At 56.8% G+C, this 23047-nt stretch overlaps 3 protein-coding genes and 1 long non-coding RNA gene across 26 annotated transcripts in view; 3 read left to right on the forward strand and 1 right to left on the reverse strand.

Moving 5' to 3' along the window:
• The first annotated feature begins 687 nt into the window (after window positions 1–687).
• On the forward strand, window positions 688–12439 carry GRAMD2A (GRAM domain containing 2A). Of its 6 annotated transcripts, none has more exons than XM_048317902.1 (12): window positions 688–722; window positions 4059–4172; window positions 4886–4943; window positions 6272–6344; window positions 6426–6529; window positions 7100–7198; window positions 8120–8191; window positions 9047–9109; window positions 10170–10326; window positions 10599–10698; window positions 10791–10898; window positions 11375–12439. In XM_048317902.1, exons 1-12 carry the CDS (start codon window positions 694–696, stop codon window positions 11376–11378), a joined length of 981 nt encoding a protein of 326 aa, XP_048173859.1. In that variant the 5' UTR covers window positions 688–693; the 3' UTR covers window positions 11379–12439. The 6 variants fall into 6 exon arrangements, with proteins under 6 accessions (XP_048173859.1, XP_048173861.1, XP_048173860.1 ...); XM_048317904.1 differs by lacking the exon at window positions 688–722 and adding an exon at window positions 1254–1680 and having other exon boundaries at window positions 4034–4172; XM_048317903.1 differs by lacking the exon at window positions 688–722 and adding an exon at window positions 1255–1680.
• A 1397-nt stretch (window positions 12440–13836) lies between these two features.
• Window positions 13837–21796, reverse strand: SENP8 (SUMO peptidase family member, NEDD8 specific). Of its 7 annotated transcripts, none has more exons than XM_048317909.1 (3): window positions 21274–21793; window positions 19538–19615; window positions 13837–16006 (listed from the first exon to the last, which is right to left on the reverse strand). In XM_048317909.1, exon 3 carries the CDS (start codon window positions 15976–15978, stop codon window positions 15340–15342), a length of 639 nt encoding a protein of 212 aa, XP_048173866.1. In that variant the 5' UTR covers window positions 15979–16006; window positions 19538–19615; window positions 21274–21793; the 3' UTR covers window positions 13837–15339. The 7 variants fall into 7 exon arrangements, with proteins under 7 accessions (XP_048173866.1, XP_048173865.1, XP_048173868.1 ...); XM_048317908.1 differs by lacking the exon at window positions 21274–21793 and adding an exon at window positions 20145–20184; XM_048317911.1 differs by lacking the exon at window positions 21274–21793 and adding an exon at window positions 20064–20106.
• LOC125332705 lies at window positions 16003–18140 on the forward strand. Its single transcript, XR_007206589.1, has 2 exons — window positions 16003–17854; window positions 17959–18140. It is a non-coding gene; the product is annotated as an uncharacterized LOC125332705 (long non-coding RNA).
• Window positions 20424–23047, forward strand: part of MYO9A (myosin IXA) — a 176072-nt gene continuing 173448 nt past the window's right edge. For all 12 annotated transcript variants that reach the window (XM_048317888.1, XM_048317887.1, XM_048317894.1 and 9 more), the window contains exon 1: window positions 20424–20684. The gene's annotated coding sequence lies outside the window, so the exon portion shown is untranslated. The remainder of the gene's footprint in view (window positions 20685–23047) is intronic.

Raw genomic sequence — 23047 nt, forward strand, 5'->3', positions numbered from 1 at the left:
GGGAAGTGCTTAAGGGTGGGGGTGGGGCTCTGGTGCAGGAGTCTGTAGGGCTTGGGATGGCTGTTGTGGGATCTGCAGGCATGGGGGTGGGGGGGTTTGCTGTGAGGGTCTGCAGGGGTTGGGGGGATGTGCTGCAGTTTGAGGGGGTGACAGTGGAGGAGTGTGCTAGGGTTAGGGGTGCTTGCAGGGGCTGAAGGGGGCTCTGGTGGAGGGGCTCTACAGGGGTTAGGGGGCCAAGGGAGCGCTCTGCAAGGCTGGAGGCTCTGTTGGAGTTGGCAGGGGACCAAAGGAGGAGGCTGTAGGGCTGGGGGCTCTGCAGGGCCCATGCCTGGGGGAGAGAGAGCCAGGAGCGGCCCTGGGGCCCGGCTGTTCCAGGCCGGGTTCCACCGGGAGCACAGGGCCTGAGGGGGGCCTGAGACCCGCCCGGCTGTGGGACTCGCCCCGAGCTGCGCCCGCCGCGCGGCCCCTTTAAGAGGCTGTTCCGCGGCCCCTTTAAGGGCCGGGACCCCGCCAGGCTCCGGCCCCTCACAGCGGTGGGCGGGGCCTGTGGGGGCGGGAGCTGGCACTTAGCGATGGCGGGGGCGGGGCTGCGGGGCGGGCGGCCAATGGGCGGGCGGGAGGGGGCGGTGCTCGGCGACGAACGGCCAATGGGCGGGCGCCGTGGCGGCGCGAGGAGGCTGGGGCGCGCGGGGTATGACGGCGGCGCGCGGGGCCGCGCGCAGGTACCGGGGGGCCTGGGGGGCTCCGGGACTGAGGGGGGACCCGGGACTGAGGGGCGGTTGGGACCGGAGAGGGCTTCGGGGCCGGAGGGTGCCGGGGGCGCGTCCCTCCCGCTGCCGCCGCGGAGCCGGTGCTGCCCCTCGGCCTGTCCCGGCCGGCGGCGCCCCGCTGAGGGGAGCGCGGAAACACCGACAGCTCCTCGCCCCTTCCCTGAAGAGACGGACCGGACCGGGCCGGGCCGGCCGGGGCCGGGGAGGAATCCCGCCGCTGCCCGCGAGGACCCGCCGGTTTTGCCTGAGGGTCTCCGAGCGCGGGCGGGGATGCGACCGGCGCCGGGGCTGCCCCGGGCGCGGCCCCGGCGGTGGCCGAGACCCCCCGTCCCACCGTGCCCCGCACAGCCCCGCAGGCCCGGGGTCACCTCCCGCCGTGCTCCCTCCGTGCCGCGGGGCGCTCGGAGCGGCTCCCGGTGAGACCCCGCGCCGCGGGCGCTGTGGACATCCTGGGACCGGGGGCTCGGCTTTGTCCCGTCCGTGACCCCCCCGGTTCCCGGGGCGGGGAACACCGGGGACATCGCGGGAGGGACACGCGGGGCTCCCTCCGGCCTTGACGTCGCGCCTCATTCTCTCCTGCCAGCGCCGCTCGGCTCCGGCCGTTCCCCTCCAGCATCCCGGGGTGGCTCCGCTCCAGCTCCGACACGCGGGACTGAAATGACCTTGGACGCCGGGACCAAGGGCAGCTCGCCGCATCCCGCCCGGGCTCGCTCGGGCCGCGGCCGCCCGCCCGCCGGTGCCTCCCTCCGCCTCTGAGCCTCCTGGGGTTTTTTGGGAGGCGGGATCCCTGCCTGGCTCGCTCCGGCATCCGCCGCGCGCTTCCCCGGCAGCGGGGAAGGGATCCAGCGAAAATCGCTCGCCGACGGAGGGGCTCGCGCCGGACCTTTTCCAGGCTGGATCCCAGCGCCGCGTAAGGGAAGGGAGACGGCGATCCCGTGGGAGGGAGAAGCACCGGCGTTCTCGTGGCAAAGCCTGGGGCTTCGGGGAGCCGGTGTGGGCGGGGCGGGGGTGTCAGGAGTGGGCAGAGGGGCACCAGGTCGCTGGGTTATTTTTGCTTTGCTGGGAACTTCCCCACCCACCCTCTCCGCCTCTCCTCAGGAGCTCTGAACTCCGACTGTTTTTGTTCCACTGTTTTGTTACGGGACACTTGGGATGGTGAGTTTATCTCAGGAGCAGCTTCCCACTGAACAAATTCCTTGAGGAGGGTGACACTATGAGCTGCTAGAAAGTGCTTTTCTCACTGTGCTGTCACTGGAAGCACTTATTGGAAGGGAAACCTCCCTGTGCCTGGAGCCCCACCTTATCCTGTGCTCCCAAACCCTGGATGTGCATCCCTGATGCATGTGGGAGCCGGGATGGACCAAGGTCTGGACAGAGGAGACAAAGCAGCTCCTGTGATGTCCCTGCTGGGGCTGAGGATGCTCCTCACAGCCGCCAGACTGTCCCTGGAGCATCCCGCTGCCAGCGCTGTGTCCAGGATCATCTTACCCAGGAGTTGTCCCTGGTGGTGGCCATGAGAGGGAGAGAAAACAAGGATGCAGTGCTTTCAAGTGCTCTCCAGCCTGTGTTTTTTCTCATTTTAGGGGATTTCTGTGTGTTTGATGACCTCGGGGGGGTTCTGATGCCTTTGCCTCTCCCCGATTCCTGTGTGGTGCCCCTCGGTGTCAGCCCCAGTTAGGGATAAATCGGCTCACCCGGATTAAGCAGTTCAAGCACTTGGGGATTTAAGGGATGACGTGAGGGAAGCCGAAGCGTGCTGAGCTCTGGGCAAGGAGGCTCCAGATCGGGTCAGAGCCCCTTTTCCAGGGAGAAGGGCAGATGAAGGCTTTGGTGCCTCCGTGGTGGGAGTTTCAGCTTCAGGGCAGCATGGTATCCCCTGGCAGAGGGTGCTTGAGAAATCAGGCAGGGAAAACACCTTTTGGTGCCATGCCAAGGGATGTTATTTTGGTGCTTCTTGTCAGTAAGGTCTCCTTTCCCCTCCTGACACATCCTTTGACCTGAGCTCCTAAAAACCCACAACCTCGGCATGTCCATCCCATCCCTGCAGTGCTCGGATTCCAGGGCTGTGCAGGCAGGTCTTTGCCAACACTGGCTGTGGGGATCCAGGAGCTATTTTCCAGTCACACAGCACCAGTGACTTCTGTTTGGTTCTCCTGCACCCCCTTGTTTGTGTTGCCTGTTGTGGGAGCATTCCTTGTGTCTCCAGCCAGGATTCAGCCGGGCTCCATTGCCTCCAGACAGTGTTTTGGTCAGGGCCCTGAGGCTGTGGGAGCTCATGTGACTTCAGCCTTCAGCCCATTTGGGCACAGCTGTTGGGATCCAGCACCCCTATCCTGGCTCTCCCCGAGTCAGGGGGGATTATTTCCATAGGTTCTCCTTCAGATGAGCCCCCCGGAGCAGGAGCAGGATGTGTCTAGGGAAGTACAGGCGGCGAAGGAGCTGCTCTCGGAGCATAGGAAGTTTGGTACGGCTCCTCTGCCTGCCGCACTGCCGTGGCACCATCCTCGCGGGCACCGGGATGCGCTCCAGCTCCGCGCTCATCCCGCCTGCTGGCGCTTATCCTGTCCTGCCGGTGCCCCACCTGCTCCGGCATCACCCCCTGCATGGTGAGCCGAGTGCTTTCCCTGGAATAATTTCCTCTCCGTGGGTCTGTGACTCTGTTTGCTGGCTCTGCCTTGGCCGCCGGTCCCCTGGGATCGTGCTCTGCTTGGCTGCCGGTGCCGCAGCAATCTCCGGTGGTGGTTTGCCGAGGGTGGAAGTGTCACCTTTGTGGCCTGCCAGGTGATAACCTGCCCGCAGCGCTGGGGCTGTGTTTACTTTGCCTGCCGTGGCTGATAAGCACCTCTGATAACATTCCCGATGGTAAATAACTGGCTCTAACGTGCCTGGCCGTGGTTCTGCCCCGGGAAGATGGTGTTTTGCCGACCAAGAGGAGCAGGCCCTGGCGAAATCCATCCCCCCAAGGAGTTTCGTAGACCTGTGGTTTTTGCCATCCCAACCTCCAGCCCTTAAGGAGGAGAGGCTCTGCTTTGGAGGGTGTTATCCCAGGGAGCCGCAGCAATTTGGCTGCTCTGTTGTGAGCGCTGGGGAGTCCCTGGCAGAAAAATGGCTTTTTTTTTTTTTTCTTCTTTTCTCTCCACGTGACTTGAGAAATAGCAGAAATATTCTTGCTGTCCTTGAGCGGCAGATTCTGACGTCTCTGTGCAGGCTGGGATTGAAGGGAACAGATTTACAGCTCCAGACCCCTCTTCCCCTTTCCCTAGGGGGCTGACAGGTGTCTCCTTGCAGTGCCACGCCGATGCACGAGAAGGCAGCTCCCCTGAAGAGCCCCGAGCCCAGGCACGGCCGTGAGAAGCTGGAGGTGTCCCACAAGCAGAAGAGTTTGGATTCCCTCGACAGCAGGTGAGGAGCAGCATCCCAGGATCTGCCTGCGGTTGAGTGTTCTCTCTTTTCCTTCCTGCTCTGGCATTCCTGCTGCCTTCGAGCCCTGAATACTGCCTGCCAACTGGCACAGGGCACAGGGAGGGCCCAACTTTGTATTCTCCCTGAAATATTGTGGGTATAAAAGTAGGGAAGTGAGAGGGGTTTGGGGAAGGGGTCAGTATTCCCACTGCTGAGGTTGTTGGGAGGATATTGGTCTCTTCGTGGTTTGTCTCTTCATCTGTCTGTGGGATGGACGTGGATGGATGTCCCCGTGCACGGCCAAAGCTGAGTCCACCCTCCTGCTCAGGCACGTTCCCAACTTCCTGTGTCTGCTTTCCCTCAGGAATCCTTGCCCCAGCCAAAGCTGCACATTTGCAGCTCCTAACCTGTCCCAAGCTGCTGCCGGGTCAGCTCCGGGCTCCTTCCCCAGGAGCTGGGGTGTGTGTGGGGTACCTTGGCCCTGGTGCCTCCACGGGCTCCCATCAGAGATCAGCCCTCAACAGCCAGTACTGAGCCTCAGCAATGCCCAACGTCACGATAAATCATGGAGACACTCAAAATGTGGCTTCCTGAGGTCTCTCTTCGGTCCTTTACATTTTTCCATGTCTCATATTGCAGCAGACGTGTTTTAGGGAGCGGGTGAGAGACCTGTGGCTCTTTGCCTACCTGGTGATTATCCTTTTCCCTTCCAGCCTCCGCCTGAACGAAGCCCTCAAGGATGAGGACATCAAGAAATGCCACCGGGAAGTGGTAAGCCTTTGGCTTTGGGAATGACCAGGCTCGCCCCAGGAGGAGCCCACCTGGGGTCTCAGGTGTGGGCTGAGGGAGCCGGAGGCGGCTCCTGGTGTGGGGCAGAGCCTCCTGCATTTAATTTCAGGGGACCTGTGATGGTTTTGTGTGGCCCATGCTCTGCCTTGCAAACACTTCCAGGATTTTCCATCCAGAGCAAAGGAGACAGTGGAAATGTTGACTGAGAGCCATTAAATTTCTGTCCGTTTGAACCTTTTTGGTTGTTCAGATCATGCCCAAATTAGATGGTTTTGGTCCATCTACAGACAAGAGATGCCCTGGAAGAGGAAGGAGTGACAGGAAGTGGCATTTTGCCTTTCCCCATGAAGGAAATGGAGGAGAAAAACATTTTTGTAGTTCCTCAGAGGCATCTGCAAGGGTGACAGGGTCAGCAGTGGATTTGTGCTGGGACCAGGGGGTGTTTCTTGGTGGAATTGCCCTTCGTGTTCTCCTGGAACACTCCCACTGGCACCCCTACCATCCCGGCATCCCTCCGGGAGGTGTCTGAGCCAACTCCAGGTGCTGCTGAGCCTTGATCCTCTTAGGGCCCAGCTCATCCGGTGACAAGGTGCGCAGAGCAAAGGTGACCTTGTCCCCGTGGGCAGGAGGGCTCTGCCTGTGCGGCTGCCACAAACCAGCCTTGCTGTGCCAGCCTTCTCTGCATCCTGGCAAAGCAGCTCCTCCTTGGAATTCGGGGGGCAGCTGTCACTGCTGCAGGACAGCCATATCCCTGGGGAGCATCCCAAGGGCAGGGGGCACGAAGCTGCCTTGCAGGACCAGTTGAGCGGATTTATGGAAGGCGTTGAAGTGCTTCGGAGCTTTGCCTTCGCCACAGGAGCATTTCAGGGCCAAGCCTCCCGCCGCGGCTGCCAGCAGGCTTTGAAGCGGCGCTGGGAATATAAATAGCTGGATGGCGCGGCGCGATGGGCGCAAAGCAAGTGTTGTCACCGTGTCCCGGATAAGGGAAGAGGAGGAGGAGGAGGAGAGAAACCGCTGGGCAAAACAAACTGCCTGCGGATGAGCCCGGCAGAAAACCGGCTCCTCGCCGAGGCTCAGCAGCCTCCGTAGATATTAAGGGAAATGTTCATCTGGGAGGATGGCACAGGCTTCGCCGGGTGCTGGATCATCCGACCTGCCTCTAATCCGTCGGGGCTTCCGTCCCCAGCCCGGTGGGACCCCCCTGCGCCGGTCCCGGGTGCGGGCAGAGGGAGGTTTTCTTGCAGCAGAGGGATTTTTGGGTCGCCTTCTCGGCAAGGTCACCGGATAACTTTGTTCTGCTTTGCTTTCAGGCCGCTAGCAAGTACAACTCCCAGTACCACAAACTGTTCAAGGACATCCCGACGGAGGAGAGCGTGCTGAAAGGTGGGTGGCAGGGTGAGGGATGGGCATGGAGGCAGCAGGATCCGGCACAGGGATTGCCATGGCTCTCTCTCTGCCTTGCAGTTTGCTCCTGCGCGCTCCAGAGAGACATCCTCATCCAGGGAAGGCTTTACATCTCCCCCAACTGGCTCTGCTTCTACGCAAACCTTTTTGGGAAGGACATTAAGGTAATGGGGGCACCAGCTCACCCTGGTCCCTCAGGGCTTGTAACCGCAGCTCATCCCCTCCTGCACCCAAATACCACTAAAACCCCCAACAGAAGCCTCCAGTGGGAAGGGGAGCACGGCCATGCCCTCCCTTCTGATGACCTGTGGCATTGGCCTGGGGAAACCAAATATTGGTTTGGTTTAAAATTCCCTGATGCAAAACCTCCTTCCAGCCACAACAGCACTTGAAGGAAGATCAAAGGTTTTAGGGGGGGTGAGATTTGAATCTCTCTTGGCTTTTCTTCTTGATTTACAATCTGATGTTTCCCCATTAGTCTTGTAGCTGACGGGGATCTTGGGGAGAGACGACTTCCTTTAAAACTGGGCTGAAGGACTGAATTATTTATATGTGATGCTTTAAACAAATACCTGAAGGAGGCTCGAGGTTTCAGCAAAAACCCTGCCAAAAATAACATCCTGCCTTATTTTTCACCCTCCCAAGGCTTGCAGGGGGGGCTGTCCTGGTGGGTCTTAGGGAGGCTGGCTGGATGATGTGTGTGCCGTGTCCATCCCCGTGTTCCTGCCCCGCAGGTTGTGATCCCGGTGGTGTCCGTACAGCTGATAAAGAAGCACAAGACAGCTCGGCTGCTGCCCAACGGCCTGGCCATCACCACCACTGCCAGCAGAAAGGTAACACCAGCACCCAGCAGATGCCCAGGTCCGAGCTGGATGTGGTTTGAGAGCAGGGAACGAAGCGATTCCCATCCCTGGTTGGGAAGTGAGCACTGCTCTCTGTGCTGGCTGCCAGCCAGGGCAAACACCACAGCTTTCCTTTTGTTCCTGAATTTCACTTTGTTCCTGGACGAAGCAAAGCCCACGTGAAACTCGGCTGAGCCTGACAAATCCCTGCCAGGCTCACGTAAAACCTTTAAACTCCTTAAATACAAGCAGGGAAAGGGTTTGGGCTGGCATTCAGCCAGAGCTGGCGGAAAACTTGGATATGGGGCTGCGTTTCCAGCTTTTAAATCCCGTTGGATGTTGTTGGCTGCAGTGAGCTGATGTAGTGTGTCCAAGTCCTCGCCTGCCTGGGTGCTGCTGCCAAGCACTCTGTGTTGCCTGTCCCTGCCAGGGAGGGGGTTGTTCCTGCAGGATTTTGGGAGGCAGTTATTCCTGCGGAATTTTGGGAGGTGGGCTTTAGCAGGGAGTGGCACAGGGCAGGATTTGGGCGTTCAAAGCTACATGTGGCTGCCCTGCACACCACCCAGGGGCTCTGTGTCAGGCACGGTGAGTGTGGCCCTGTGTCCCTTCCATACCTGGGGATGTTTTCCATCGGTTCCAGCCCCATTTGCTGCCATGTCCCTCTGGGTTGAGCATGGAAAAGCCGTAGGAACAGCAACTGAGCGAGACTGGCCCCAAAAAAATCTGGTCCAGGTTTTAGCAGGCTGCAAAAATAACAGCAGGGAAACTCCGCAGGGAAATGCCTGCGAGGGAGACGTGGCTCCCGAAAACGGGGAGATTCAAGGGCAGGACGTCTCTGCCTGTCCCTCCCTGTGGAGAGCTGGACTCGGGATGGGGGAATCTTTCCCAACAGCACATCTCTTTCTCTTGCAGTACATCTTCGTGTCCCTCATCTCTCGTGACAGCGTCTATGATGTCCTGAGGAGAGTCTGCACACACCTGCAGGTACCCCCACTCTGTGTCCCACCGTGTGTCCATGGCCCTGGGACTCTGCACCTGCCTTTGGGCTGAGCACAGCTCTTCATCATTGCCTCCAAGGCTTTGAACTGCTCCCAAAGCCCTCTCCAATTCCCAGCATCCTCACTCCGCAGCAAGGGATGGGAAGAGGGGCAGGAGCCATGCCTTGGGCACGTCCTGTCCCCGTGGGCTCTTCTGGGTCATGGATGAGGCAGAGCCCTGAGTTTCTGCTCTCTCGCAGGGCGTGGGTATGAATTATTTATAATCTGGTGGTAATACTAGTTCTGCCACTCTGCACATTTATGCCTTTTGCCCAGATCTAAAGTTTTAAGGGGAGGAAAAATGGTACAAAGTTAAAAAAGAATTTAAATTAAGTGGGGGAAGACATCCATCAGCCCTCAAGCTGGAGAGGAGGACTGTGGGGACCTCTTCTCCCTGCCTTTGAAGCACGTGGGAAGCCGTGCAGGAGCCCTGCCCTGCCCAGGAGGGTGTGTGCCAGCTGTGCCAGGGCAGCGACTTGGGTAATTCAGCGCCATTGCCAAACTGGGGGATTTATTCTTTGAAATGTGCTGGGCTCTGCCCAGATATTCCCTTCTTTTTTTTTACCCCCTGATGTTTTATCCTGTCCATGGAAGCCTTTGGCTCAACCACGGCCCCACCAGGTTTTTGGTGAGGGGAAGCAGTGACGCAGTGCCCTTTCCTCATCCCCCAAATCCCCGTGATTGTAAGTTCTAGCAGCTGCTCTTCACAGTCTCAGGAGAAAAGCCCAAATTCCATTTTGTGGCTGAGGCTGAAGCTGGGAGAGGTGGCACCGTAATGCCCGATCCTTTCCATCCCTTCCAGGTTTCCAGTAAGAAGAGTTTGAGTCTGAAGGAGCTGTCGGAGGAGCCGGACTCCGTGTCACTGGTGAGGGTCAGGGCAGCTCTGGGAGAGGAGAGACCCCTGACCTCATGCTGTGGGTGGAGAGGGCCCGCCTGGCCCCCCTGGTGGGTTTGACACTGTCTGGTCGCTGCTCAGAGAGTCGGGAGAGAGTCGGTTCTCCTGTCGGTGTGCAAAGGTTGTGCAAGGACGCGCCTGTCGCCATCATAGCTCATCCTCTGGGACCCTCATCCCCAGACTTGGCAGGAGCAGATGGGTCAAGAGGTCCCAGCTGAGCACAGCCAGTGACTCTGTCTGTTTACAGATGGAAAAACTTTAGAGTGATGTGGAAAATGCTGCCACTCTGCTCCCCAATGGCTGATGCTCTTCACAGCTGGGAATGTGGATAACAGGCTGGGAATGGGGTTGAGTTATCCAAAAATGTGTGGGATGAGTAGGATGGCTGGAGAGGGAAACACCTGCTGAACCGTGGTGTGATCCAGGGAGCACGGGGGGCCACGTCCTGCACCTTTGGAGAAGGGTGTCCTCTGTGGCTGGTGGTCCTGAGCCTTGGGCTGGGTGCAGGAGGCCAGTTGGGGTGCACCAGAGGGTGACAGGTGGGATGTCACCCATGGCCTGGTGATATCCCAGGGGTTAAAGATTCATTTCAAGGGCTGAATCGGCTGTGATTCAGGCTGATCTGGCAGCATCTCCTGGTGCTTCGGTGGGATGCAGCCCTTTGGCAGCTCCAGCCCTGGGAACTCTCCGTTGGGGGAGCCCCTCTCTGTGCCAGCTGCCACCCTGCTTGATTTGCTGCCTTTTTGGGGCATGCTGGAGAATTCCAGGTGACCGCCCTGAGCTTCAAGGTGTGGAGGAGGCAGCAGTTGGTATTTGGGGCAGGTGTGGAGTATGTGGGCAGGTCCTTCTGTGGCAGTGGGAACCTGCATTCCCATGGAGCCATCATGGAAGACCAGCTCTCCCTCAGGATGATGTTTTGAATGTGGTGGTGCTCCATGGAGATGCTGTAAGGTTTGAGTTTGAATCTGGCCCCCACCATATCCTTGGCACTGCTGGCTTCATTCACGGCTCACCGGGACTGTTCCCACAGGAGGTGATTGTCCCCGAGGGCAAGTGGAGGAAGGTGTCACCTACCTCACTGTCACTGTCACTGCCAGATGCCAACTACCAGTGCATCCACCGGACCTCTGTCAGCAGCCTGAGCGCCAAGGAGAGCTCCTTCACCTCTGAGGAGCCGCTGGTTTCGGGTGAGAGACATGGGTCTGTGCCCTGCTCCACATGGTACTGGGTGAGAACATCCATAAAAGTGTGTTCATCCATCCTCTGCTCTCGTGCAGGGGAGTTCTGCCTCGCAGATTAGGCTGGGAGTCAGCAATGAGAGTCCTGGGGATTGGCTGGGGTCACCTGGCTGCAGGGTCTGAGCCCATGAGGGAGGAATATTTGATGTTTCCCAGTTGCTGGAGGAGCAGGAGCATCAGCCAAGTGTGGCTGTGCCGCTGACTCTGGGTTTGCTTTTCAGAAAGTGCAATAAACACCGAGGAGGAGCTGGAGGTGGAGCAGAACTGTGTGGCAGAACTGAGACCCTCCGACTACCAGCTCCTGAAGATCTTCATCGTGCTGTAAGTGTGCCGAGGGCGTGAGGAAGCTGGGGGGCACTGGGAATGTTGGTCTCAGTCTCAACTGAGCGTTTGGCTTGTTCCTCTGCTCCCAGCATCTGCCTCCTGGTCGTGTCCTCCTCGTACCTGGCGTTCCGCATCTTCCGTCTGGAGCAGCAGCTCTGCTCTCTGAACCGGGATTACCTCTCCCGCGGGCACAGGAGGTGAGGGACTCTCAAGGACATTTTAGGACACACAGGTCGTGCCATGAGTGGAGGGTTTGAGGGAATGTGGGTGCAAAGAGGAATGGCTCCACTCTGTGATGTGCCTAAGGAAGGCTTTGTCCCTTCTCGTGGGCCTGCTGTTGGGCTGGCCAGTGACAGAACCCACAGTGCCATCTCCACACCGGAGGTGATCCCATCAACTGCTGGTTTGAGTGACTGGGAAGCTCTGCTGTCCCTGAGACTCTGGATCTTGGGAAGAGGTTTCCTCATTGGTTTGGAGCTGGTTCTCCACTTGTAGGAAGCACCAGGACCTCTTGTTGGAGCTGGGCTGTGCCCAGGGGTTGAGGCCATGGGCATCAGCATGGGATGGACAGGAATGGGATCTCCTTGGGCTGAGGACATCAGAAGGCACCAGAATATGGGATACGGAGCCTCTGCAGTCACTCATTCCATCTTACCCCACTCCCTGCTTGCAGGTGACCGTTCCTTGGTGCTGGCTGAGGATGGACACTGAGGTGGTGACACCCTGCCCATGGATCCCGGTGCCATGTCCTCCCAACCGTGGCTGTTACACGTGGCCCAGCTTTCCCTCGGCTGGTAAAATGGGACCAAGTATTTTCTCTCTTCCTTCTGGCACTCGCTCCTGGTGGGACTTTCCAGCCAGGTTCTGGCCACCAGTGCCAACTCCCCATCCCACTGGAAACTTGTTTTCTCCCTGGGACACTGCCGTGCTGTAGCACCGGACGATGGCTCGGGGCTGCCGAGCACTTGGACCTTCCCTTAGGACTTGCTGCTAAAATGGAGGCTGGTTTTTATTTCAGGCTTGGTTTTTTCTTGTTAAAAGATGACCTTGGGCTCACCAGGAACCCCCAAAAATGTGGATGAGTCGCCGCTGCTGCTCTGGGAGAACCCACCTGTTTGTCCCTGTCTCAGTATCCCTGGGAATGTGCCTGGAGGAATGGCCCCAAACACAGGGATCTGTGGGGATGGGGAGAAAGGGCCCACTAGCCCTGTGGGGCATCATCTATCCCACACCCAAGGATGGGGGTACAATCCAGGGCCCCCCAGCCCTTCTCTCCTGGAGCACCGGGCTCAGAGGGGGGGTGTGTGTTTGTGTGTGTCCCTTGCAAAGCACTTTAGGGTCCCCCAGACCAGGTGTCCTCGCTGGGGTCCACACCTGGCCCCGGCGGACTTGGTTAGTCCCACTCGCGCTGTTAAGACGTTGGAAAGGAGCCCATGGCTGGCACTGGGGAACGTCCCGGAGCGCAGCGTCTGTGCCCTGGTTCGTGTTGACCTTGACACCGCATGGAGCTGAGTGCTGCAGGATTTGTCCCGCTGGATTTGTCCCACAGCCCACCTGGGAGCGCACCGGGGTGCCAGGTGATACCTGTGTGATTCCTTTGGGTTTTCTTTCCTGTTTTTTTGGGAGCTACAAGTGCTGATGGGGCCAAATCCCTGCGCCCTGGGGAAGAGCTCGCTGCTCGCTCCGGGCTTGGAACGGCTTTTAAATGACATGAAAATAAACGCAGGATTTTCTAGCACATCGCTGTTTCTCACCAGCATCCTCCACAACGGTGCCAGGCTGTGAGCCCCGACACCAGGCACCCCAAAATCTGTGCTGTCCCAGTGCCCCTTCAGGACGTGGGTGACATGGGGACAGCCCATCCTCTAGTGGGGACAAGGGGACAGGGATGCTCCCGACGGGGGGGCCAAGGAGGTTATTGCACTAGATGGCAGCAGAGACTGCGGGATGTGACGCGCCAGTGACAGGGCCACCCTGGGGACAGCAGTGCCGGGGCAGGGAGCTGAGTTGCAGCCCCCCCCTGCTGGGGTGGGCAGGGTGAGCCTTCCTCTTTCTTCTCCTCCTCCTCCCTGCACATCCACAACCCAATTCCACTCCTTCCCCCGGCCTGGCCTATGCAACAAAATGCATGAAAATGGCCCACCTTGAAAACCACAGTGGCACTGGCTAAGTGGGGTCAGGGGTGGTGTCACCCATTTTGGGGGGGATTTAACACCCAGGGATGCCCGGGGGGGATGGTCTGGTTTCTTCAAAGCCCCGGTGTTACGGGGCTGTTGAAGCCTTTGATTCCGTGGGTGACCTGGAGGAAGGATGAAAGGCGCCGTGCCGTCCCTGCCAGGGACTCACCCAGCTCGTTTGCCCGGTGGAAATGGGTTTGGCGTTGTTTTTCCAACAGACAGGTTGGTGTTCAGTGGGTCCAACCTCAAAGTGGGGCTCTTGGCCGCAAAAAAGAGGTTTTGAGGACTGGGGGTGGGGAGCTTGGTCTGATGTGCCCAGCCTGGTGTTTGCTGGGTGCTCCAACAGCAGGTGCGTGGGGTCCCTGTGCTGAGCCCGAGCCAGGAATGTGGTCTCCTCTCGGAACTCTGGTTAAAGCCAGTGGTGGGACAAGCCATGGGTGCAGTGATGTGGAGGAGGTTTGGAGGAGCACTGGGACGAGCCCCCAGTGTGCTTCGGGGGGGTCCCTGCTGCCAGGATGTGGTTCAAGGCTCTGGTTTTGTTTCCCAGTTGGTGTCTGCCCGCCCGTTCGGTGCATGTTGGCTTTCCCAGTAACGCCCTGCTTGAGCCTATTTGCTTTTCTTTATGCAAAGAAATGCCATGTAAAAGCCTCGGGTGCAGGGAACGTCCCTGGACGCTCACCTTGCTGGCCTGGAAACAGGGATGAGGAGCACAGGGTGGTGCTGGATGAGCACAGCCCCTGCCCTCAAATCCCCCTGCTGTTCCCCATGCCACACCCACCGTCCTGTCTTCCTCTCTCCCCAGCCCAAGCCAACCTCTAAAAATAGGATTGGGAGATTAAATCAGCCAAGAAGGCACTGTCAAGACGCATGAGTCAGAGCCATCATGCTGTGACACTGTGGGGCAGCAGGAGCCACAGCATGAGCAGGGACACCAAGGACGGGATGACGCCGGGAAGCGCACGGTTTGGTCTGAGTTTTATTCGGGATTTGGGAGTGGCAGTGACGTCGCTCTGGCAAAGCCCCTCGGAGTCCAAAGTGAATCAATCCCCTTCAGCGAGCAGCTCGATCCCATTCCAGCTCCAGCTGAGTGGGTTTTCCAGGGAGGGCTGGTGCTGGAGGCTGCTCTCCTGTCCAGGCAGTGTTAGGAAGGAGGGGAACGACCCCAACCCTTTTCAGGCCCCAGTGCTGCCATGAGGGTGTTTTGGTGAAGAGCTCCAGGTTAAAAACAATCCTTCCCCAAGGGTTGTATTTAACCCGGATTTCCCTGCTCGGGTTGGGGTGTGGCTGCTCTGCTAGACACCACCTGAGCAACCTGATCCTTGCTTCTCATCAGGTGAGAGATTACTCCTTATCCTGCAATGACATCTCAGTTTAATTTTTATTTTCCACACTGCTAAGCCTGTCTTTAAGGAGAGGATCCACTCTGGGATCCCAGCCGTCATCCAGCACGGGAGGGGAAGTCTTTCAGTTTTCTGAAGTGCATTAAGGACTTCAAGGAGCCCGCAGTTATCTTTGGCTTTTATACCTCAAACTCTGTCCTTTTGTTCTCCCTGGTGTGGTTTTTTTTTCTCTCCAGTAACAGAACTGGTTTTGTGTTAGAGCAGCGACCGCTGTGTGCAGTGACGCTAACGAGGGTTGGGGAGCGCTGACGAACCCTCCCCACACAGAGACGACCTAAAATCCTAATGAAAAACCCCAAACTTCAAAGAGTGAGTGTCGCTTTTCATCTCAATTAAGTTTCCTTTCCTAGGATTGGCTTTCTCAGCTTCCTATTAATCTTCCAGCAGTTCAGAGTTGGGTTTTAATTTGCAGTAAGAACAAGCAGGGGCAGGGGACCAAAAAAAGCCATTGCTGTGTGGCCTAGGAGCACCTGGCTGATGAAAACTGACTCTGTTTTTCTTAAATTAATTGTAGCATTTCCTTTGGAGTCTCATCTTTTTGCAGTGACACCTCAATGTCAGGTTTTCAGAAGTACAAAATCCTGGCTGCTAAATCCCAGATTGCTCCAATACCATTAGCAGGAGGCACAAACTAGAACTGTCCATGATAAAGCACTCGGGGGCTTGGGTTTAAAGGGCATTTGCTAAACCTGGCTTGGAAGGACAATGCCTGGAGCCAACTAAAGCCACCTAATGAGGGTGTGTTGCCTGCTGGGCACAGGTGGAGAAGTCTCTTTAGCAACCTGTTTTGCCACAGCCATTACTGTAAAAATGTACCATGGAGAGGGTTTCTTTGAAAGCAAAGTGACTCTTGTTATTAGAAGTTGAAAGGCCGGTGATTTCCAGAGGAGAATAAGGCTTTTCCTGGAGGGAATGGGGTGTTTGGGGGGTGTAGCCATGCTAGAGGGGTTACATTCTTTTTCTTTGGGACAATCCTGTGCATGGGCATCTCCCTCAGGCACTGGGGGTGCTGCCTCTTGGACTGGGAAGGCAGTTTTTGGGGGGCTGGAGGTGCATCCCCATCACTTCTGTGCCAGTTTTGTGATGAGAGCTTTCCACTCTGACCTCTTCTGCGTGATGTAGGAGGGGGTGAGGAGCTGCAGCAGAGGCTCCATCCGGCCCTGGAAGTACCCGTGGCACAGAGCCTCAGCGTTGCAGATCACGTACATCCCACAGTCGTAGCTGTTCTGCTGTGCCGGCGCCTTCTCCTCCACAAAGGTGGCTTTGCCCCCTCTTTTTCCCAGAAAGGCCTCCAGCTTCCCTGCCACTTGCTTGGCGTGGACAGAGTTGCATTTACTGTGGGAATCGTAATGGGCAAAGCACTTCTTGTCCCTGAAATAGACCAGTAAGCTCCAGTGGGTGCCCCCAGCGGCCTGGCTGGAGTTGTCATTGATAGGCAGGAACACCAGCTCCTTGCGGAGAAGGTCCAGCGGCTGGAGGAATATGGCTATTTCTTCCTGACTAAGGGCACACTTGATGAACTGAGCCACCTCGGGGCTGATGAAACAAACGCGGTGGCTGAACTCCTGGAACTGCTGGTTGGCGAAGTACTCGAAGGCGAAGCCGATGATGTGGTCGTTGAGCCAGTTCGGGGGCTCCAGCAGGGCCACGTCCGACTGCCTCAGCAGGCTGTCCATGTAGCTGAGAACCACGGGATCCATCCTGCGCCGCTCCAGGGACCCGCCAGAGCTGCAACGGAGAAAAGGAACGCGGGTTAGGAATTGATCACGCCTGGGACATGATACAGCCCAACAAACACCTTGAGTTCCTTCTCAGCAGCAGTGAGCGAGAGCCCAGGATGCCCAGATGGATATTTGAAGGACCATGAGAGATGGAGAACATACGGTGTCGGGCTGAGCAGCAACCTACTGTAGCTCCAGTGAGATCAACCTTCCATCCTGAGGATCTGAACCTCACAGCAAAGGAGTTTCAGAGCAGTTCCTGCACAGAAACCAGGAGTGATCCAGGAGAAGTCAGGTGGTGTTTGGGTGTCTCAGTGTTTTACCTGTGCAGTGACAATCACTGGAGTTCTTCGCATCGTTGGTATTCCCTAAGTAAAATCCTTTTTGGGCTGACAGACATATGGTCCCTTTCTCTGAGCACAAAGTGCCCCAGCTCTGTGCCAGAGGCATGACCTGTTCCAGGAGAACCTGCTGGGCCGCCAGCACAGGAGGCACAGCCATGAGTAAGGAGTAACAAAGCAAGACGAGATCACAAAGAAACCAGTTCCCGACCGTGGGAATCTTTAGGACAACTCTCTACGTAGCCAGAGTAGGATTTAGGAGATTTTCCATAGGGAAATTTGATTTAAAGCCCCTATATCCACCCTGGTTTTCCTTTAGCTCTCACACCCCGCAGCCCTTCCAGGCTCCTCAGTGCTGTGATGCATCCTCAGCCTCCAGCTCCTTTCCTGGCCAGGACAGGGCTGGAAATGCCACAGCTTGTGACAGGGGTGACATGGAGCTGGTTTGGCCTCACCATTCCCTCCTCTGTCCCAAAGGCAGCACAAAAACATCTTCAGATTTCTGAAAGCCTCGTGTGAAAGCTCAGAACAATAAGATCACTTTAATATGATTCACTATAAATAATTCACTAATTTTCCATCATGATAAGGAGGAAGGAAGCAAATGGAGTGTTCTTTTAGGAAGACGTAGATTCACGCTCCTTACTGTGACATGAATCATGAAGAATAACCCTTCCTGGCCTGGGATGCATAAATTAAGGGATTTATCTCTCAAAAATCTTGGCAAGGTCCCCTGGCATGTGACAGGCAAGGAACAGAATGGATGAGCCATGGCCCATGTGGAACACGTGGGAAGGAAGGGCCGAGGTGAGTGTTTGGGGCATGAAACAGCCAGCGAGCGTTTGTGTGTGGCTGGTGCATCCCGGAGATGCCGAGCAGCAGGAGTCACCGGAGGAAGGGAGCAGCCCCTGTTTATGCTGAGCCAAACACAATGGTATTTGGACACGCTTCCGACCTTAACGAGCTCCAACTCTTTCCAAGCTCGTGGTGCAAACCCTTGTAGTATAAAAATAAGAAATCCAAATGGAATCCCAGTAACTCCTCAGCCTGCCCGAATATAGCCTGGTTTAAAGATCTGGACGTCCTCCAAACATCCTGTTTGGGGGTTTAACATGGGCACTGCTGAAATACTTCTTGTATGTCCCCATAAAATGCCCCAAATTTTCCTTTACATTGTGTTCTTTCTGCTTCATCTTCTCCTGGACATGGAGAAGTCCAGCCAATAGCTTTCCACTCCAGTCCAAATGGGATTAAAGGCAAGGGAAGCGTGTATCCCGTGCTCTGTTAATTTTCCACTCTGCAGAAACATCGCTGGGTTGTTTTTTTTTTTTTTCCTGTCAGGACATTTGGCAGGTTCCTCCAGTCAGGAAGGAGAATGGTTCTAGCAAGTGCTCAATTGCCACTAGCTACTAGTTTTAATTTTATTGCCATCTGGTATTTGTGAAACTGCCTGTGAGTTCTGTGGGATGACTCACCACATGCAGCTCCAAGGAAAACCCTCAGAGCCAGGTCAGGTAAGCAGCGAGGACCAAAACAAAGTGGTGGGGCTATGAAAAGCCACTGGTGAGGTGGCTTTGTTTGGGAGAACCTCCCATTAGAGCTAAAGATGGATCTGCAGAGGAGCCAGGACGTGGATCCGAGCCTCTGAGGAGCGTTGAAATCCCGACGTGGACTGGGAGCAGCTCTGCTCAGCCACAGCCAGGACTCTCTTCCTGCAGGCTCAGGCACACTTTGTTCAGTTTTCATAAAAATAGGAATAAATACTGGCAGAAGCCTGGAACATTTGCTGGAGGTTGCCAACAAGTGTCTTGCTGGTTCGTTTTGTTTGCACATTAATAGTTGGAATTTGTGCAAACTCCCTGGAATCCTCAGCTCCCCCAAGGGATTTCAGCTGCCCCATTTCCAGTGCTGAGATGAGGAAAGCGGGGAGAAAGGAAGGAGCATTTCAATACAAACACCATCCTTTCATTTACAGATCTGAAAACGGTGCTGTGTTGCATCAATAGGGCGAGAGGTCAAGTTTCCCTCACTGAAGTTATAATAATTTAACAAATTAGCTGCTGACATTAGTGCGAGTTCAATCCATAAACGGATGGGGCTCCTTTGTGTCCAGACACAAAGCAAAGCCTCTGTTTTCCACCACTTGACCAAAAACCACCCCAAACCTGTCATTTTCACACCATTACACACAACACCACTATGCAGGTAATTGTTGAAGGCACTTGAGAGCCAAGGAATGAGACTCCTCAGTACCTGGGTGTAAAAAGGCAGTGACAGAGCAAAGGAAGCGTGAACTAAGGATAGATCAAATTCCTGAAGTCTATTTTAATAAATTAAAGGTGCTAAGAACCTCCAGAGTGAATAGTTTAAGGTGACACATCACTAGAGTCCTGTTCCTAATTTAAAGAACACGGAGGTAAATAGGAAAATGGTCACCTGGAAGGCAAAAAATCCAGATTTTTACCAGGGAATAGGAGGAGGGACAGAGAAGGTTTTGTCTTTTAAAGATGAAGAGTAAAAGACCCTATGGTTTAACCCCCAGACTATTCACTTTTCCTGGAAAAATGGGATTTAGATACCATGTCTGGATAGTTGTTAATGGAGCAAGAGCAGACAAGGAACATTAATTTCTATTTACCAGCAGGAGCCGGGCTGGGTGACGCCTGAATCTCTGGACTTCTGTGTTTCCTGACAGAGCCAGAGGAGAAACTCGAGGAAAATTAAACAACTCAACCAGAACGGAAGCGCAGTTGTCTCCTTTTTTGTTAAATATAAATAATCTCTCTGTAGCTGTAGGTTATAATTCCTGTACGATACAAGAGCATCCCACTTATGCAGGTTCAACAGGCCATGAGTGCTGAAATCAGAGGAAAATATTCCAATCTCTGTACTCACTATGTCCAGACTTCTCCGTTCTGGACAAATTCGCCAAACCAGAGACTCTGCAACCAAACTCAGAACCTTTCTTGGTGTCACAGCATCTCCCAGGGCACGAAACCAAGAGCCACAGGAACAACACCCAATGGTTTTTGCTCCCCAGGATGGAGCAAAACCTGGAGTTTAACAGGAAAAAACCCCTCAGCGACCAGAACGCCTGAGGATGAGCGATGGCACCGGGAATGTCCCAGAGGTACCGGTGGGGTCGGTACCGACGGGATCGCAGCTCAGATCCTTAACCCGAACGCCGATGGACTCACCTCTCACCTCCCGCAGAGAGGGTCTAATCCAGGGAGCAGCAGCAAGCACGGGGAGGGAATGTAACCTGCCCGAAAGACCTGGAGGTCACAGGAATTTGGTCAGGAGTGGGAATTCGGTCAGAGGAAGCGATTCGGGGTGTCCCACGCCCCACGGGAGGAGGATCGACGTGCTGACCCCGAGGCTGACCCCGAGCGTGTCCCGGCGCTCCGGTGCCGGGGTCAGAGCCCGCCAGCAGCCCCGGGAAGGGCTCGCTCGTCCCAGCGCTGCTTCTGCGGGAATAAACGGGAATTACGGGGCCAGAGGGGGTGCACCCGGGCCGGGCGCAGGGCCGGGGCCTGGCTGGGGTGGGAGCAGGGACCACCCACAGCACCGTAACACACCTCCACTCCTCCTTTACCCGTTTTCCCCTTTTTTCCCCTTAAAACGCGGGCTGAAGCTTCCGGGCCTGGGGCCGACCAGCACCGACCCCCGACGGCTGCGGCCCTGCGCGACCCCCGGGCATGGCGCCCAGCGGCGGGGCCTCACCGGCGCCGTGTCCCGCCGTGTCCCGCCGTGTCCCGCCGTGTCCCGCCGTGTCCCCTCCCGTTTCCCCGCCCCGGCTCTCACCCTCCGCCTCATCGCCGGCCGCCGCCGCCCGGTTGCCGCGCGCTGCCGTAAAGCGGCCGCGGCCGCGTCGTAACGTCAGGGGGCGCGTCCAGGGGGCGCGTCCGTGGGCGTGGCCACGGCGGGGCGGGGCGGGGCGGGGCGGGGCGGGGCGGGGCGCGCGGCTCCCGCCCCCTCCCTCCCTCCCTCCCCCGTCCGTCCGTCCGTCCCTGCCTCCGCCGGGCGGGCGCGTGAGGGCGGCGCGCGCGCGCGGGCAGTCGGGCAGCGCCCGGGCGGCGGCGGAGGCGGCGGGAGCGCCCGTCCGCACCTCCCCTCCCCTCCCCTCCCTTCCCCGGGACCCCTCTGAGCACCGGGACCCCCGGACCTCCTTTAGCACCGATCCCCCTCAGCACCGAGCCTTGGGACAGTCCTCAGCACCGACCCTCCTCAGCACAGACCCCCGGGATCTCTTTGCAGAACCGACCTCCCTCAGCCAACGACCCGCGGGATCCCCCTCAGCGGCTGCGGCTGCGGGCGAGGGATGCGCCGCGCCCCGACACCCAGGTGAGCGGTGGCGGCGGCAGCGGGGAGCGGGGCGGGGCGGGGGCCTCCGGTGCGCGCGTGAGGTGGGAGCGGCGGGGCGGGGGTCGTGGGGCAAACCCTGCCGGAGCATCGCGGGCCCGGCGGGAGCCTTTGTTCGGCGGAGGAGGGCGAGTCCCCCCGGCACCGTGGGGTCTCCCCGGTGTCGCGGAGTCCCCTCGGTGGTGTGGGATCCTCCCCGCATGAGCCGCCCCCGGTGGGTGCGCGGTTGCGGGGCAGCCCCGCGGCACCCCCCCCCTCCCCCCCCTCAGGCGCGGGGTTTCACCGCCCGGTGCCGCTCACCCCCATCGCGGGTGGGTTGGACACGCAGAACATGGAAAAACCAGCCTGGGGGGGAGGAGATTTACCTCAGTGGCGTCCCCAGTGTCACCAGTGCGCCCGTGGGCTGTCTCCCTGAGTGTGGCAGTAGCCCTGAGGCCACGGCGATGGGCATCGCGACGGGAGCAGGTCGCGATCGCCCGCGGTCTCCCCGCGGCTCCGGCAGCCCTGCGCGCCGCGCAGAACCATTCCCGGGTACCCATCAGCCATTCCCACCCGTCGGAATGAGGTATACCTGGGTTTGCTTGGCGCAGTGTTGGACTTCACGGCAGTTCCCCTCTGGCACGCCGGACCCCTCTGGGAGCACTGCTCCTCCGAAGGTTAAAACAGTAGATATTTCTGTCTGGAATTTTCCTAGATGTAGCCAAAAGGGCCTTTGCTTTATCCCAAAAAAATAAACCCCCTCCGACGTGACCTGCGCTAGGACCTGCCGTGAGTTCGGAGCCGGGCGTTTTGCCGCCCTTCTGCTTCTCGATCGGCTTCCTCCTCCTCCATTTACGTTTTCCTATCCCCAAATCAAGCCGAGGTTGATAAAGTGGGGAGCGTGAGCTCAGCAGAAATCATGGCTTTCCCATCCCTCGCTGCAGCGCGGTCCCTGCCCATCGGCGGATCAAAAAAATAATCACGTAGCGGCAGAGGAAGATTTGCTGCTACGGGAGGAAAACCGGCGCGGTGTCTCGCTCAGTCGATAACCAAGCGCTGTAATAAATCGCTCTGTAAATAGATTGCTAGGTGGAGAATTGGGTTTCTGGCCGGCTCAAGTGCTTTCCTGACGCTTTTCCCATGGGACTGCTAGGAAATGACAGGGGAGCGTTGTGTTCCCGTGGAGAGGTCCGTGGATGCTGCGGTGATGGGCTGTGAATCCTTAAGCACGACCTTACAAGTCTGAGCTTATCCATAAACTCCGTCTGGGTCAGAGCCTGCGTTATCCCTGAAGAGCATCATCTTTTCAGCCCCTCGTCCTGCAGTCACACGATTTCCCCTATGTCCTTGAGTAAACTCACCCATTTCAATGGCTTTTCTCACTGTTACATTTTATTTAGTTAAAATGAGAGGGTTTTCTATGCCTTTTTTCCCTCATGAAGGCTCTCCCAGCTGTTGCCCTCCTTCTTGGCTGTGATTTTTGATCCCCAAGACCGTTTTGCAAGCTGTCAGTCAGGCTGCTGATGGCAGGGAGGGCAATTCAGCAGCCCTGGAACACAACTAATAAGCTTTTGTTTCCTGGCCTATTGATGATGATGCAACTTCTTATTTACTTATTTATTTATTTTTTGCAATTGATGCATAAATCAGGGTGGCTTTAGAGATTTTTCCTCTGTGTTGAAAGGCCTGGTGTCCATCAGCAGCACTTGGAAAAAGCTTTATTTGAGTTCATCATGTATTTAAAATGTAGATCTGTTTTGTGAAGTCGTTTGTTCTGTGCATCTGTTGCTCCTATTATGATTTATAAACTCCACATTTTAGCCATTTTTTTCCTTCTTATTTTGGGTGGGGAAGCTGCATTTTAAGATTTGGTATCAAATGCCTGAGATGACGTCTGTTGTTACAGCATCTTTCACAAACACTGGTACTAAACCACTCAGACAGTCAAACCTTTGGGATCCTTTGCTAGGCAAATCCGAATGCTTTATACCTAAATTATTTTTATCCAGGATGTTTATGATGAGTTTTGTGAGCATTGATCAGGTTTGCAGGAAAACCCTAGAGAATGTGAAGCACCCGAGGTTGGGCACTTGGGAAACATGAAACCCAAGATATCTGTGCAAGCTTAATTTAGCTTAAGGTACGGCTGGACTTGAAATCCTCATCCCCTGCTTGGTTTCTGGGAGAACAGTATTCTGCTCCGGATGGAAGAACAGATCAGACCGCTCCTTCACATGCCCGCAAGTCAACAGGGGGAGTACTGGGAGCACAGGGACAGGGCTGGTCCCTCCACTGGTTTTGCAGCTTGGCACCACTGAGCTGACAAGGAAGACCAGGATTCACCATCACAGCCTTGGGACCACGTG

Source organism: Corvus hawaiiensis, chromosome 13 (genome assembly GCF_020740725.1).
Source record: "Corvus hawaiiensis isolate bCorHaw1 chromosome 13, bCorHaw1.pri.cur, whole genome shotgun sequence".
Taxonomy (NCBI): Eukaryota; Metazoa; Chordata; class Aves; order Passeriformes; family Corvidae; genus Corvus; species Corvus hawaiiensis.

What these genes read in the sequence shown, in the direction of transcription:
- GRAMD2A (XM_048317901.1), top strand. Translation starts at nt 3,153, where the DNA reads ATGAGCCCCCCGGAGCAGGAGCAGGATGTGTCTAGGGAAGTACAGGCG. An exon ending in TTTTTGGGAAGGACATTAAG is followed by an intron (nt 6,530 to 7,099) that starts GTAATGGGGGCA and finishes CCTGCCCCGCAG; the next exon opens with GTTGTGATCCCGGTGGTGTC. An exon ending in CCACCACTGCCAGCAGAAAG is followed by an intron (nt 7,199 to 8,119) that starts GTAACACCAGCA and finishes TTTCTCTTGCAG; the next exon opens with TACATCTTCGTGTCCCTCAT.
- SENP8 (XM_048317913.1), bottom strand. Translation starts at nt 15,978, where the DNA reads ATGGATCCCGTGGTTCTCAGCTACATGGACAGCCTGCTGAGGCAGTCG.